The sequence below is a fragment of the Pseudoliparis swirei genome, chromosome 2 (genome assembly GCF_029220125.1).
Source record: "Pseudoliparis swirei isolate HS2019 ecotype Mariana Trench chromosome 2, NWPU_hadal_v1, whole genome shotgun sequence".
NCBI lineage: Eukaryota > Metazoa > Chordata > Actinopteri > Perciformes > Liparidae > Pseudoliparis > Pseudoliparis swirei.
In genome coordinates this window covers 16,969,717-16,986,758 of record NC_079389.1, presented here as the reverse complement: position 1 = coordinate 16,986,758, position 17,042 = coordinate 16,969,717, and the positions used below count along the sequence as shown (strand labels likewise).

Genomic DNA, 17,042 nt, shown 5'->3' with positions numbered 1-17,042 from the left:
GGCGATCAAAACATAACCTTCCGGCATTTTCAATGCGAAGGTAATCAGTCTTGTGCTTTTAAACATTATAATGTGGCGTGAACATGTTTTATCAATCAAAAGGACTTGAGGCATCTGTTCTGTATGCCATCCTCAACAATCAATCAATGAAACTTTTTATATGCATAAAAGCACTATGAATGTCTTATAAAGAGACAAAATACATTTTATAATTAGACCACACGTGTGCAGTGTGGAGAGCTGTAACAGATTGAATGATGAGAAAACCTAATTTATGCTAACCGCAATGAAACCGCTTTGAACAAAACATTCTTCACATGAATATTGATAGAATATGAAATGCTTTATGGTTTATCTATGGGTTGATTAATCTCAGCTTCGTGGACTCGAGATCTGTGTGCAGTCAGCAGGACAAAGACAGGTTTGTTTTGTGCCTCTTACAGCGTCTTGTTATCTACTTATTCAGTGACTTGTCCATATGGTGGGTTTTATGTTGATGGGAAGAAACCAGGGACGCTAAGCTGAGCAATTCAATTACAAGAAATTGCTTCTTTGTCCAATAAGCTTCTGCAACACTGACTGTGAAGTTGAGGTTGAGGGTCGGACATGCCATCGATCACTGCAGCGGGAACCCCCGGAGAAATAACAGAAATATACCTTTCCTCATTTGGTAAATGAATATTGTTCTACTAAACACTAAACTAACTAATGAAATACACGTTTTAATGTTTAAAAGGCCCAATGTTACAGCAGTTAAATGAAAGTGTAAAAACAAGATGGAAAAATATAAGTTGCAATTAAAGCAACTGTTTCCACATTATTATTACATTAAATTATTTCTTAATCAACATAATGTCTGCTGTACTCATGCAATGCGATAACATTAGATGACATTTGGGCCCCAGATGGACTGGGCACAACCTCCGGGAATGCCTCGGATCCAAAGCCCTCACTGCTGTTGTCCAGAAAGTGTATGAGCTCCTCAAATGAATCCCACACTTGAGTTAAACAATTAAAATAATAATAATCTGGTGAGAGCTCTTTTCATACGGTTCACTGCTTCTCGGTAATGATATGTAATATAATGTAATTAAGAGCCATGGGAAGACAAGGTTTTCTTTGCAAATTGTATTTGTGGCAGAATATTAGAGGTGAGATTACAAAATAAATGGTACTACCTCCCAAAAATGTCAAATAAATCAAATCAATTCATAACCACAACCTAGGTTGCTCAGTTTATGTATTTTCCTTTTTCTGAGAACACCTTGAATGTCATGAATGAAATCTTAAGAGAAAGTTCTGGAACAACATTTGTTCATTTTGACATTTTAACAATGACATGAAGGGCAGATTTAATCATACTTTTTTTTGCACAGCACACGCCTTCTCCTGAACATTACTGATGCCATTTCCTGCGACTTACTGAAACATTTTATTTTATTTCTCGGTTCTGCCATTTTTATTATTATCAAATTGCACGAAAATGTTACATTTAGTCAGGGCTTCTTGTTGTTTTGTCAAAGTGGAGGTATTGCTGGTTTCCGCGTTATGTTAACCCTACATTACATCGAAGTGTTTTAATAACTTTTTAACTTTTTTGTAATAAAACATGAGCACTGAACAGTTTGGGGTGACACTCACTCAGCTGGGCACAGAGGATGTCACCTGAAGGATCCAAAGAGATGTCGCGTGGATGCCTTCCTGCTCACCTTTCCTCCTGGTGGATTGATCTGTGGCACAGAAACTCTCCACCTGGTCAGCTAATAAAAGAAATGTCAGAGCCAATCAAATGTCAAATACCATTCAGTTGTTTACTTCAGAGCTCCTGTAGAGTGTTTATATAAATCTGAATTATTGAAGGTCCTGATGTGTTCAAGTTCCTGCATGTTCAGAATAACATCACATAGCAGATGGAATATGTGTCTGATAAGAAATATGTCTGCTTTTTTAAATTTCAGACATAAAAACACTCTTTCTTTAACAGCTTTTGTTCCAAGTGTTCCTATAAGTTCAGCTACTCGCCCTCTGACCATTTGCCAACATTCACACTTGTTATCGTATTGTTACAATGAGAGACGGGGACGGAGGCCGTCGGGAAGATGGAACAGAGGAGCGCCAATACGAGGTCAGGATGACGTGACGAAATGTGGGTGCTTAGAGGGCAGTGCTTGGCTGAATTATTCTGAAAGCTCTACCGGGCATCCAGTTTTCAATAGTAACCGAATATGTGCCTTCTTTCAGGTCTGCTTTGAAAATATCTTTGGTTTACTTTCTCAAGGCTGACATTTTTGCCTTTCAACTGTGGCGTACTTATTCACTTTTGGATGTCATTTGTATTTTTAAAGTTGTAACAGTATTCACATTTCTACTGCTCTTTGCCCTTGTCAGGCTGCTGGCTGTTCGCCGTCCATGAAACCAACCACTACATTGTTATGAAAGCCTCACAACAGCATTTTAACCCTCCTGTTACCTTCGGGTTAATTTGACCCCATTCAATGTTTAATGTCGGTGTTCTTTGGGGTCAATTTGACCCCAGGCTGTTTTTCACTGTGTCAAACATATAAGAAATATCAACTTTTTTATATATTTAAAGGGCTATTTAGGTAGTCAACAAACAAACATAAAGTACCTCACACTTAAACTTGGAAAACAATATTAATTCTAATAATTTTCTGGAGGTTTTAATTGTTGGGGTCAAATTGACCCCAAGGGTAAAATATGTCAGTAAATATAAAGGTAACAGGAGGATTAAACATTGAATGGGGTCAAATTGACCCTAAGGTAACAGGAGGGTTAAGACATTAGACATATTTATGAATTGTGTAGAACAAAAACATTTTAAAATTGATGTGCAGATCCAATACAATGTATTCGATCCCTCTCTCGTCACAATGAGTTCAGCTAAAGACAGCCAATGAGATTGGAGGTCAGAGTTGTGCATGATGTATAAACTGTCCCAAGCAAAGTTTGTCTGCCAAAATATTGTCATTTCTTAATTTGGTACAACATGTTGTGCGTTTTGTTTTGTCCATGAAGGGTTTGTCCTTGAAGTAAAGAAGTTAAGCGAGACTTCTATGAGTCCTTGGACAGCCGTACTCTGTATTTATAATCTAAATGGATGTAGTTTACAGAGATGAGAAAGCAAATGATAAGTGCAGCAAAATGTTGTTCCTTTCTTACAATGTTCAAGTCTCAAAACACACACAAACACAGCCAAAATAAGGGTTACATCCATTTATTTTAGTAGATTGTATTTTATGGAGACAAAACACCTTTATATTAAAACATTTTCTCTCAGGATATCAAAAGAATTGCTCCATGAAAGTCAGTGGATATCAAAGATGTCTACGGTATCAAAGCTGTCCTTGTGCTGAAGGACTTCATCAAACAGAGTAACACCACCAGTGACACCGCCCAGCCCAAAGCTCAGAGCTTTGGCACCGACCTTTGGCCTCAGCTAGTCGTGTCCCTGCTGTGGTGGATACTCTGACATTTTATACAATTCTGTCTTTATTTGGTGCGGTGCTCTTATCGTATGGGGCGATGCGGATGTGAGCTGTGCCCTTTCCAAGATAATGTCTGTTCTACTCGACTCAGCCTGAGAGATTTCACAGATTACTTTCAATAGTCCTTTTCAGAAGTTTGATATCGAGGGTTTCCGTCCACATTTCAGGCTTTAAATGCACTTGAATTCAGTTCACTTCATCTTATCTCTAAAAGGTATCCTATTCTCAGTTGATAAATTTAACCCCATAGATGCACAAATATGTGCTTAACTGATCCCATACTTTACTATGAAATGCAATGCATGTGTGCAGGCTGTTGCACACATCATGAGACATGACTTTTCAATTGTTTTTAGAACAGAGCAAAAAAGGGATTATCAGTCTGGAAATGATGATGTGCACACATTGTACTTCCAAAAATTAACTGTTCCCACTCACAAGTCACAACTGTTTTAATAACGCAGCATGGTTGGTTGGTGAGAGGAATACACACACAGCTACACAAATGCTAAATTGTAGGAAATGGTTTTCGAAAAAAAAAGTTACTTCACTGAACACACCTGCTTTTTAAAAAATGAATTATTGTAATACATTAAAACATGTATCCACTTTTTTATATATAAACTGACACCAGTAACAAGACACACAGTTTACCAAATCTGAAATTAGCCCCCCCCCCCCCCCCCCCCACTCGGCTACATCCAGGCTCTGCAGCTGGTCCAGGGCATGAGGGGCTTTCTTGAAGAACAGCTCTTCACATTCAGCTTTATCAACCGAGATGAACTCAGAAGATGAACATAAATCCCTCGTTAAAAACACCAGACTGGTGGATGTGCATGTTGTCACACGTGTGCGTGTCGGAAGGGGCGCAAATCAGGGCAACACAAGTTTGGGCAGTTTGACACTTGTAGCCTATTGCTCTTTCAGGAACGCAGGCGGGCGTCGCTTGTTGTGCTACGTCACTTGTTGTGCTATGTTGTTTGTTGTGCTACGTCGCTTGTTGTGCGACGTTGTTTGTTGTGCTACGTGTTTGTTGTGCTACGTCACTTGTTGTGCTACGTCGCTTGTTGTGCGACGTTGTTTGTTGTGCTACGTTGTTTGTTGTGCTACGTTGCTTGTTGTGCTACGTCAATTGTTGTGCGACGTTGTTTATTGTGCTAAGTTGTTTGTTGTGCTACATCACTTGTTGTGCTACGTTGTTTATTGTGCTACGTCGCTTGTTGTGCGACGTTGCTTGATATGAAAATTCAGTCGGCTTAAATCCTTTGTCACCATTGCAATCGATTCAAAAGACGTTTCACTAGTAATCTAAAATGTCACCGTTTACCTCAGGAGACAGTATGAACCAACTATTTGTGTTTGGTTGATTTGGCTGCTTCTCCTGTCAGGGTGATGACTAATGTGCTGAAATATTGGAAGGGACTCATTGTTTATTTTGTTGTTAGGTCACATGTGTTGAAATGAAAGTCATGATCATCTTGTATAAGGATATACAGCTTGTCATTGTGACAAGTGTCTCGCCGTCACTAGTAGCAACCTAGGTTACCCCTTCAAGCACCATGGAATGATCAGTCGGATTGATATTCGTAATATATTTTATTGTTCCGGACCGCAGACCGTGTCTCTGCTCAGCACTCCACCCCCGTCTCCAGTCCATCCAGCTCCTTTTGAAGATAAAGCCTCGCAGATACACAAACACAGATTGTCATCAGCTGGTCTGATTGTCATCAATCAATTTATTTCTGCTCCACTTAATCTGTAACCCTTACTCTGGACCAAATCACGTACTTGTTAGTCTCTTCACTGTTCCAACAATCAATTATGATTGGTGGCGGAAATAAATGACTAACTCGAAGAGAAAATTGTGAAAATATGCCAGCTCTAAAAGCCGCCCTCACTATTTTCTAACTATTTTCTTTTTATACATGTCAGAATATTGCACATTGCAATGCTAGATATTATAATTGAATGTTTCATATCACCAAACTAGAAGATGTTCATGCTTGTGAGCATTGCTGGCGGTGTGATAGTAGAGTTTACATTCATGGAAACAACCTCCCCGAAATCTCAAGTACGGCATTAATTTGCTTCCAGCTATTTTCAGCACCAACCACATTTAGAATAAACACAAACAACGTCAAGCTGTTTTCAACTCTGAGTTGTTTCTTTTTTACAACCGACACAAGTTGATCAGTTACAAAAAAAGCTTTGTTCTCATGGAAAACAATGACCATATCCCGTCTTCGACTGCTAACATGCACCTAACAAAGCTCTTATTTACAAGATGCGTGTTTGTTTGCGAGCACTGCTTTTCTTCTCCACGGCTGAACTGCAGGACGACTACAGAAGGGAGGGAAGAGGAGCATGTCTTTGAAATGAAGAAGACCACAAAAAAGAGTGGAGGACAAGATGTAGTTATATTTTAACACAGCATAACCTGCAGCAGTCAACAAAGCATAGAGATCTGTCAGAAAACACAACTCTGCACACACCAAGTCAGATAGGAAACATGCAATAAACCTTTGGCCTCACCCGCCCATTATGTTGTAGCATCTCAATTACTGAGTAATGCCAATTAGATACAGCGAGAAGAGCAATGCGGACATAATTGTAGTCAAACGATGTACAGTGTACCCCCTATAGCTTTGTTTGGAAAAACTCAGACATGGCAGCCATTTGACTTTCAAGAGCAGCCAATACATTGCACGTGTATTGATCAGGCTGATAACTACATCCTCTCTCTATGTACACACATTTTTGACAGATATGGGAACAACAAAGTCAAAGGCAGTTCATTAACCAGGTCAATGGAAATGCATCCCACCTGGACTTTTTTTTCTTCTTCTTATTTGATGCTTTTTTGAATTCACTCGGCACCTTTGCATAAAATGTACTGTACATGTCGTTACACACACACACACACACACACAGGAAGATGTATTATTCTAAGGGCTCCATAGAAACCGTAAAAATGATTCGTACCGTTTGTGGTAATCTTTTTTTCCCAGGTGAATTGTCAAAAACTTAAAACTGTGTCCATTTTATTGACAGCTGGAATACCAACGAGTAGATTGACGGGTTGTTGAAAACATTCAACAGGGTAGTAAGAAAAAGAACAAAGGGAAAAAAAGGAGAGAAAGACAAACATTTTTTAAATAGCAGCAATAGCGTTTGGCACAAATACATGATTCAAAAGACTCCGTAATTTTTTAAAAAGCTTCTGCTGGAGTAGGAGAGGCACGTGTACAACAATATTCCTATCTATGCACTGTATCTGATGCATTGACAAACATGCATGGACAGGCACAAACACTTTAGGCAGCCTTGATGGAGCCCTTCTCCGTTAGCCGAGGAGTCAATCTGGATTTGAATGCTAAAGGCTAGTCTTAAGGACAGTTAAACATATATATATATTGTTCCATTGACGTGTAATCTAATCAACCTAGATTGCTTTAGTGTGAGGTGATTTGAGTTTAGATGAGGCTCGTGCTTGTGACACCCCACGATTAGACATGAATAGAAAGAAAATATTTCCGAAATGAAACTGCTCACAACAATGTCTTTGGATTTTTTTGCATATCGAGGTAATTTCTGGAAAGTGACATTGCCGTTGAGTTTATGTGTCGCTTCAAACACCACAATCCAAATGTCATCTCGCTCCATTACATTGGAGAGAAAGCAGAAGCCTCTCTGGCCGATATCGCTAACAGTCTGCAGCTCACACCAAAACAATCTATACAAGTAGCACGACAGGCAAGAACAACCTTTTTTCTTTTCTTTTGGAGGTGAGCCGTCTCTTTTAAATGATACATTTGCTCTGTCATAAGTAGGCCTACTGCATCTGCCGCTGACTGACAATGGTTGTGGCCTTGCTTACGAGCAGTAAACATTGCAGGTGAATCCACAGATGTCAGCGGTCCAAAGAAATGAAAAACAACAGATACAAGTACCCATACATTCCATTTAGTTCCACTGGCAGCTGTAGCTTTAAGTTAACCTTCACACAAGAAACTGATTCTACAAGCAAGCACATTAATTCACCGGGACACTGGATTTGTCCACAAATAGGATTCAACGGGACGCAACTGGCTCTTACATGACAGATAGCTGGACTTGTAATTAAGCCAACCGGAGGGTTATAAACCTCTGTAAATTACATTTACTACGTCGCTTTGGAACATGTGGAGTATGAAAACATTCAACAAAGAAATGGTCACCGCATCGACGCAATCCAGGAGATGAGTTTTCTTCCACAGCTACCATGCTGCTGTTAACTTTTAACTGGTTTAATCTTTTCTTACAACACGTTTTCCCAGTCCATATTATTATCTCAAGTGTTTGTGTACTTTTTACCAAGTTTGGCTTGTCACTTTCCTGACTTGTGGTTCTCAAGGTTACAGCAGGGGAAGTGCAGTTTACTGGAAACCCAGAAATACATTTCCATAAAGCCTTTTTTAATTGGTGTATAATCATCTGAAAACAGAATCGTCGTGTTTTACTTTGCTTAGAAAAAATAATGTAATTTTTTTATTTTTTATGTATCTACATAACACAGATAATGGGTCCTCATCCACGGAGTCCACCGTGTTGCGCAGCCCATAACGGACAAACACTAACGGACACTGGCAGGAGCAAGAGTTATTCACGATGTTATGTTATCTGAAGTTAGGGATGAGTTCAGAAACCGAACGATAGACAATATTTAACATTTAAATTCTAATCCTGTTCTGAATATATTTGCAGATGGGTATTTTGTTGGTTGCAATCTACAACACGCAACAAAAGTTTCCACTAAATCTGTCACTGTTCCTTTAAGAGTTTCAATGGCCGTGGCTTGAAGAGGATGGGGTCGGCACAGCTCCACCAACATCCTTTTTCATCGGTCTCCATCACATGTGACGACTGCTACAGCGTTTCCTCCTCATCCTCGGCTGTTGCACTTGGAATAAGAACATGCAGATTTTCCTTCAGCGAGATATCGTCGACCCGCTTGGTGCCGCTGTCCTCAGGTTCCTCAGGTATGGATGGGTCCGAGGTACTGATCACGTATCCTGGCAGGGTGCTGATCACGTGAGGACGCGCGTTTCGATGAACACGGCTTGAAACCAGCGTGGTGGAGCGTGTGGAGGAGCCGGCCCCTGCCAGGTGGGACTGGCTGCTGGTGCTGTTGTTGTTGTTGTTGATGCCAACAACGACAGAGCCGTAACGGTAGCGGCCACAGACCACCGGGCCCTCCCACTCAAAGGCCAGGTTCCAACGTGTCCATGTTTTCTTAATCTCTGTCTGGACCTTTGGGGATGGAAAGAACAAAAAAGGATTCACACATCCAGATTTATACTGCAAAATGGACTTTATTCGATCCATTTTATGTTTCTACAAACTTTTAAATGTGGTTTATTTATTTGTATTTCTTTTGTATCAGACCGTTGATATTTCAGGGTGGAATTTAATTTAGCAGATGCAAAGTATAAAAACTCCTGCACAAATAATATAAGCAAACAATGTCTTCTAGGAAACCCAGAGCAACAAAGCTCAAAGGAATCATGTTTTTGGTCGTGTGATTAATGAAAGTCAAGCAGTCACTTGCCTTTTAGCTCAGGTTTGGGCTCCACCCGGTCCTGAGAAACATTAGTTAGGTTTTTTTTAACTTGCTAATATTTCAATCTTGTTAATGTCCCAGCTGTGGGACTTATTAAGAATTATATTATCTTACCCAAGATCATATCTTGATCTCCACCACTTAAAGTTAATATACAGAAGTTTTTTTGGTTGCAGTATTATTTTAAGTTATGGCTGAAACCCTTTCACATTATGAGTCATTTGGTCCAGTGTTAATTACAAAAGTATGCTTTCTTGAGCTTTATCAAATTATACATTAAAAATAAATAAATAAATCACCAGTATAATTTTGAGCTGTTGGATAGAAGTAACTCTAAACATCATGGAGGATGAAAGCAGTGCTGCCCAGGATACAATGTGGCAAGAGGCAAGCGAGAATATAACAGAGGGTGTTTTGTGAAGATAAAACTGGCAGAAATGTCTCTTCTTGGTGCCAACTGAGAGTGCCAAGTACAACGTGTGAGAGGTAGAGCTAGAGAATAAATGGTATCATAAGTAACTGCTCTTTTAATCACATTTCATTTGAGAAGGAATAAAAACTATCAAAAGGAAAAAATGCAAATTTGCTAATTTAATTATTCTTCAGCCAGACCCTTGAATATGTGTGCCACTGGAGTAATTCAAATGTCAATGGCTTTGGTTAATTTAAAATAAAACTAGAGTATATTTTAAGTGATCCACTCACCTCTCCGTTGCAGAAGCAATAGATAATGGACACAAAGAAGCCCTGAAAGGAAGAGATTGACATACAAGTGGTGAGCTCAAGTGAGAACAAAACATCTATCGTTCGTTGATCACAATAATTGATCGAATGTCATTCTTATCAGAGTCCAATACAGACACAATCTAAAAAAAAGGACATACCAGATCTTCCATGTCTTTGCTCAATTAAAATAGTGCTTATCTTAACCCTCCTGTTACCTTAGGGTCAATTTGACCCCATTCAATGTTTAACCCTCCTGTTACCTTTATATTTACTGACATATTTTACCCTTGGGGTCAATTTGACCCCAGCTATTAAAACCTCCAGAAAATTATTAGAATTAATATTGTTTTCCAAGTTTAAGTGTGAGGTACTTTATGTTTGTTTGTTGACTACCTAAATAGCCCTTTAAATATATAAAAAAGTTGATATTTCTTATATGTTTGACACAGTGAAAAACAGCCTGGGGTCAAATTGACCCGAAAGAACACCGACATTAAACATTGAACCTAATGTTACTTGAGTTTTGATTGCATGTCAATTAAATAAGTCGATAGTGAACAATTTGCAGATATGTCAGAACTTCAAGTTTCTATTCATTATTTTAAAACACAGTAATTTAGCCAGCGTTAGATTAGCGCTATAATAATGTGCGTATGCAAGTTATTTTTATGTAAAAACAATTTGTATGCCCATTTTTAGGAGACCAACAGCAATTTGAAGTGGAAAAGTGTTACAATATAAATAGATCCCGTCTTGCTACAAAAACACCTTTCCTCAGCTTTTGTTTTAAGTTTCCAATAATTTTTTTTAATTAATGTTAAAAGTATTTAAGTTTGTTATAATTGTTTCACAGCACATTTCCAGTTGATTATGTGATTGTTAACAGTCAAACAATACATTCAGTAAGGTTCAAACACATCATGTGTCACTGTCATATATACTTTGCATGTGTTTTTACTCTGTTGAATATAACTTATTTTAAAATCAACTGATCATGAGAAAAAGGACCCCAAAAAATAAAGAGTGGACAACACCAGAAATCCTCAACACAATCCAACAGGAGAGGAAGTTCAAACGGGAAACGAGCTGAACATGTTTTGGCCTGAAAGGAAGACAAGAGGTGCTTCAAAGAAGAGTGAAAGTACATTCGGAGGGAACAAAGAGACACAGGATGGGCAGACATGTGTGACTCAAAAGAAGATGGAGGAGTTACCATTAGTCTGTGACATACATACATAGTATTTACCAATTACAGAGCCGCCATCGACCGAGTGATGTAAAGCACATGCGTCAATGGTTTAGAAGCAAAGTGACCAAGAGTACATGGCTCAAAAAAATAAAAAAAAGGGCCATTTTAACAACATATTTACCAACTACAGATACCATTCTAACTTGGTCATGTATGATCAGTTTCTATATGGTTTACGTCGACTGCCTTTCCCTACATGAGTCAAACATATTCAGTGCAATGTAGAAACACCTAATAATGGAAAAAATACCATTGACTATATAAAGTGAACCTTTCCTATGCATGAAAGATAGACATCATTCATTTTAATCATTTACAGAGCATGTGTGACTTTTAGCTCCTTTAGTGTTAATTGATTTGCTCCATCTATTTTAATTTCCCCATGGAAGCTCTTTCAGTATTACAATAGCTCATCACTCGAATGCAGACATACGCTCTCCACACAGTAGGCAAAATGCCAAGAAGAAACTTTAATAGGCATGAACTGCAATCTAATTGTAATTATATTTAAAGTATATTTAATATATTACACATCATTTGAAAAAACTAATCTAAATTTAGGCACAGCCGAATTATGACTGAATCAGACTCATTATCGAGCAGCTTAACAGAATCATGAAGTTCTGTCTTTACTCTGACATTAATCCACCGTTAACGATGAGCCCCCAAAGTGTGTTTTTTATTCTCAATCTTTAAATTGTATATACAAGAATATATTTGATATTATAATATAATTAGACTTGATGTGCATGCAGCCAAGTAACTGCTGATTTGGAGGTAAAACATGATTTGTTTTCATTTTAACTGGCCAATGATCAACACATTTTTGTTAACATTAAAGAAAAACAAATACATTTTTGAAAGCAATAAAGAAAGTCTTTTATGTTAAACAAAGATTGATTGGGTGAACGAATAGGATCAGACCGTTCCATTGCAGTATATGGAAGTCCACTATTTGATAAACATAACACTGCTAGTGTCAATTTCTATGAAACTATTCAAAAACGTCTATGCAGTGATATTTTGGGGAAATACTTTTAAAGTAAATTTTATAATTGTTTTTTTCTTCCCAAAGTGACCAAAACTGAAGTCCTCACATAGTGCTTTGTAATGAAGGTGTGTGTGTGTGTGTGTGTGTGTGTGTGTGTGTGTGTGTGTGTAAATCTCAGCCACTGCAGTGTGACTAATAACTGAAGAGAACTGCGTACCTGAAAGGAGTTGAAGAAAAGCTCACAGTACATGCGGACCTCCCAGCTTGATCCTTCAAACGCGTGAGGCATCCCAACAAAGATAATGTAGTGGATGCCAAACACCAGCACCAACACCAGGGTGGACTTTGCCAGTTTCCTGTGGAGACACATACACTCAAAGAAATGACTCATTGGATGAACTCAATTAAATTGTTGGCAGGTTTTCCATCCAATAATTATATGCAACTCCAACTCAAATTTAGCACATCAGTGCAATACAATGTAATTAAGTTAGTCCAACTCATTTGTATCAAATACATCTAAAATAAAATAACGATATTCATTAAATTAAATTAATTTATGTTTGTCCAACTCAAAGTATAAACTAACTAACTAACAAAATATGCAAACTCCACACAGAAGGAACGCCCCAACTGGGAATTGAACCCACGGCCCTCTGGTTTTGAGGCGACAGTGCTAGCCACTACACCACCGTACAGCCCTGAAAGTGTGTTCACCTCATGTAAACAACTGATTTTCAGCTGGCGCATGCGCAAAGGGTAGTCCTCAATGAAACACATTTATTTTGAGTTGATATGCACACCATCTAACCTAAATAAATCTAATAAATGAAAGTATTCATACATTTTGTGTTACACCCATTAAATATAAACATCTATTTTTGTAATTGATTTATTTAAATGTATCAAACAATATTTAAATGTGTCACCTCTAAGAAGGGCTTGAAACGTTTTTTGAGTGCACCCCTTACTGTTATGGTCGCCTTAAGATGAAGAGGCAGCAACTCTTCCATCCATGTCTTGTTTTTAATGGAAATGTAAACTTGCCACCATAAGAGTGAAACGAGCCACAAGTGAACCGTGTGCACACACATCATATGTCCGCTCCAGTACCCATACGCACAGAACTGCACCCCTACACTCAAAGAAATGACTCATTGGATGAACTCAATTAAATTGTTGGCAGATTTTCCATCCAATAATTACATGCAACTCCAACTCAAATTTAGCACATGAGTGCAATAAAATGTAATTAAGTTAGTCCAACTCATTTGTATCAAATCCATCTAAAATAAAATAACAATATTCATTAAATGTAATTAATTTGTGTTTGTCCAACTCAAAATATAAACTAACTAACGAACAAAATATGCAAACTCCACACAGAAGGAAAGCCCCGACTGGGAATTGAACCCACAGACCTCTGGCTTTGAGGCGACAGTGCTAGCCACTACACCACCGTGCAGCCCTGAAAATGTCTGCACCTCATGCAAACAACTGATTTTCAGCTGGCGCATGCGCAAAGGGTAGTCCTCAATGAAACACATTTATTTTTAGTTGATATGCGCACCATCGAACCTAAATAAATCTAATAAATGAAAGTATTCATACATTTTGTGTTACACCCATTAAATATAAATATCTATTTTTGTAATTAATTTATTTAAATGTATCAAACAATATTTAAATGTGTCATGCGCAAAGGGTAGTCCTCAATGAAACACATTTATTTTTAGTTGATATCACTTCATCGACTCCTAAATAAATCTAATTGTTGAAAGTATTAACATACATTTATATCTCTGTTATAAATATAAATATCTATTTGTAATTAATTGTATTTAAATGCAAACAATATTTAAATGTGTCCTCAAGAAACACATTTATTTTGAGTGTAACCATCTTACCTAAATAAATCTAATAAATTAAAGTATTCATACATTTTGTGTTACACCCATTCAATATAAATATCTTCGTTTTGTAATTGATTTATTTAAATGTATCAAACAATATTTAAATGTAACACCTCTAAGAAGGGCTTGAATCGTTTTTTTGAGTGTATGGTAAAAAGAAGATTTTGACCTTTTCATGACCTTGACCTTGACATTTGACCCGATCAATCCCAAAATCTAATCAAATGGTCCCCGGATAATAACCAATCATCCCACCAAATTTTATGCGATTCGGTTTAATAATGTTTTAGTTATGCGAGTAACACGCATACAAATAAATAAATACACGGCGATCAAAACATAACCTTCCGCATTTTCAATGCGAAGGTAATAATTGAACACAAGCCAATACTTTTACATTTTTATCCTGTGGACTATTATTCATTAGATCGTAACAGTACATGTAATAAAGAACATCCAAGGTCAAACATATATAATTGATAGCCAAATGAATAATAATTATCATCTCACTAATCACTAATGTAGGTTTAACGTGAATGTGGTTTGACGAATAAAGACCGATCTCTTAGCGAACTGCTATTTTTTAAAAGACTACGTGCAATGGCATAACTTACCAAAAGCATTAACGTGGCCATCTTCATACTGTGTGTGTGAATGCATCACACAAATGTGTGAATTGTGTTTCTTTTTTGTTTCACAAACAAAATGAAAGAAGCCATGTTTAATGCAAGTACATACATTAGTATCAATTTAGTTTTATTGCGGTTAATGGCTTCTGACATCCTAGATACTGAGATCAGTGATGATTGTTTTGTTGCAAAGCTCACATTCCAGGCACCGATTTTAATGAGCTTTTGCCAGCGTGTTGTGCGAGAAACATTATACATCCTGTAAACCAGGGGTCAGGAACCTTTTTGACTGGGAGAGCCATAAAAGCCAAATAATTCTAAATATATTTCATTGAGAGCCATATAGTATTTTTAACGTATAATAAATTAAATATGTCTTGCTTTTAAAGCGACTTCTGGTGCTGCATGATGCTAGGGGGGAGGGGGCATCGGAGCTCTGCGGCAAGCGAGACGGCGAGCGGAGAAGTGTTAACGCGACACGTAGAGACAGAGTGACATGCTGCTGTGGAGACGATCAATAACAGACGTTTAGTTTAATAAAAGAACAAAGACGTCTTTAAGAAAGGGACCTTAAATTACTTCTGCTGTAATCTGGCGCGATAGAGAAAATTACAGAGTGGCGGGCGGAGATTTTTTTTTTTTTTAACTCAAACTCAAAAGAGCCATATGCCGTCACCGGAAGAGTCATATATGGCTCGCGAGCCATAGGTTCCCGACCCCTGCTGTAAACGATCCTTCGGTCTCTATTTCCCAAAGCATATTACAGATTGTTGGCATTTCTGATATTGGAAGATAACCTTTTTTCGCCAGGGGGTATTTCCTGGTGGAGACGTATATATTTTCAGTTGAGGGGTTTTCAATTCTTTGACTCGTTTTAGAAATTAAACATAATGCCAGAGGATGCAACGGTTATGTGACTAATTTGAAGGAAAATGTGATGTGTGCATTTTCCCATGGTTTGCGTATGTATACGGCACATAGGCCTTCTACAACATGGGACCTTTAACACTAGAGGAGATCACGGGAGTGTTACATGTGAGCAGGGATCCTTTAAAGAAATATCTGCAATAAATGAGCATTACAAACACACAATAATACACTTTATCTTATCCTAGCATACAGTACATTTCTCTCATGTTGAAACCAATAGTGTCTGAGCCACACAGCCATTAAATACTGGCAGGTAAAGCTCAGACGTGCCTCCTGAGAAAATAAGGCAACGTTCTTCATTTGTTACTTTTAATTCATGGAGAACATCTGGATCGTATCCAGCAGCAGCCCAGGGCTGCAATCAACCTGACGGAAGTTAAGATTCAGATTTAATTTACAAGTCTAAAAAATAAACTGTTCGCCCTAACAACAACAAAAGTTTCAATACTTTTTAATTGCTTCTAAAGCATCCATGGTAACCAGGCTGCTGATTATTCACCCAAACGCATTTAGTTTGCATTTTTCTAAGTGACTGTGGCAGCTGTCTCCAATTTGGCCTCGGCTGCTGGTGATTGGCAATCAGTCAGCAGCCGAGGCCGCCCTCATAAAAGGGCTCAGTGGAGAGTGGAGAGGAGAGTGAGCAGAGGCGCAGTGTTGCGGTCTGCTCGGTGTGTGTGTTGCTGAAATAAAGCATGTTGACAAACGGAACCTCTTTGTGCCTGGCTGATCCGTGGAGCTTTTGGGGGAAATCCACGGGTAGCGGCGTGAGACTTGTCACACTGACTAAAATACGTAATCGCTTCAAAGTTGAAATAATTCAACTAGTGGGGGACAATAGCGCCGCTGTAAATGCGCCGCCTGGACAAATGTCGCGTCTATCTGTAAGCTACGTTGATTTTTCATGGGATTCGGTCGTGCGAAAAAATCGCGCCGCTTTTGGTGTGAACGTACCTTTAAGGGGGGGAACAATAACATAGAATATTTAAGCAAATAGGGAATATTTATTTAGCAGAGTGAAGGCTTAACAAAGGATAGACTAAAACAGAAGCAAAAAGGCGTCAGGGTCTCCAAGGCCAACACAACAAAACAAAAAACCCATGGTAACTTAGGATCCCACTGACCTACCATAGAAGAAAGGAAAAACAATACTGAGCTCCCCGTCTGATCACAAAACAGGAGAAACTGGACACAACAAAAATGGCAGAGAACCCCGACACAGCTTCACCCACAGAGACAAATGGCAGCCTACACTTTGGTACCATACGACAGAATGCTCGGAGGTCAAGAGAGCAAAGCACGAACGGCGTTTCCTCAATTCAAAGTACACGAGTACAGACTTGTGTTCTTTTGGAGTCTGGGAGTCCAAACTCCGGAGGACGGTCTTTCTGCGATTGGAACAGCAGCTGACTTGATGACGTCACCACATCAGCTGTTCTCGCTCCTGGGTTTACTCTAATTATTCACTGTAAATTATGTTTTACAGTCAAATAAACAAAACA

The 17,042-nt window shown here is 38.4% G+C and overlaps 1 protein-coding gene across 1 annotated transcript in view; it reads right to left on the bottom strand.

The window, feature by feature from the left end:
• Positions 1–8,394: 8,394 nt before the first annotated feature.
• The window catches only part of pth2ra (parathyroid hormone 2 receptor a), a 42,935-nt gene continuing 34,287 nt past the window's right edge, over positions 8,395–17,042 (bottom strand). Inside the window, exons 11-13 of the mRNA XM_056426372.1 lie at positions 12,289–12,427; positions 9,811–9,852; positions 8,395–8,795 (exon numbers count right to left, since the gene is read on the bottom strand). Of these exons, the coding sequence (XP_056282347.1) occupies positions 8,412–8,795; positions 9,811–9,852; positions 12,289–12,427 (565 nt within the window). The 3' untranslated portion in view covers positions 8,395–8,411. The remainder of the gene's footprint in view (positions 8,796–9,810; positions 9,853–12,288; positions 12,428–17,042) is intronic.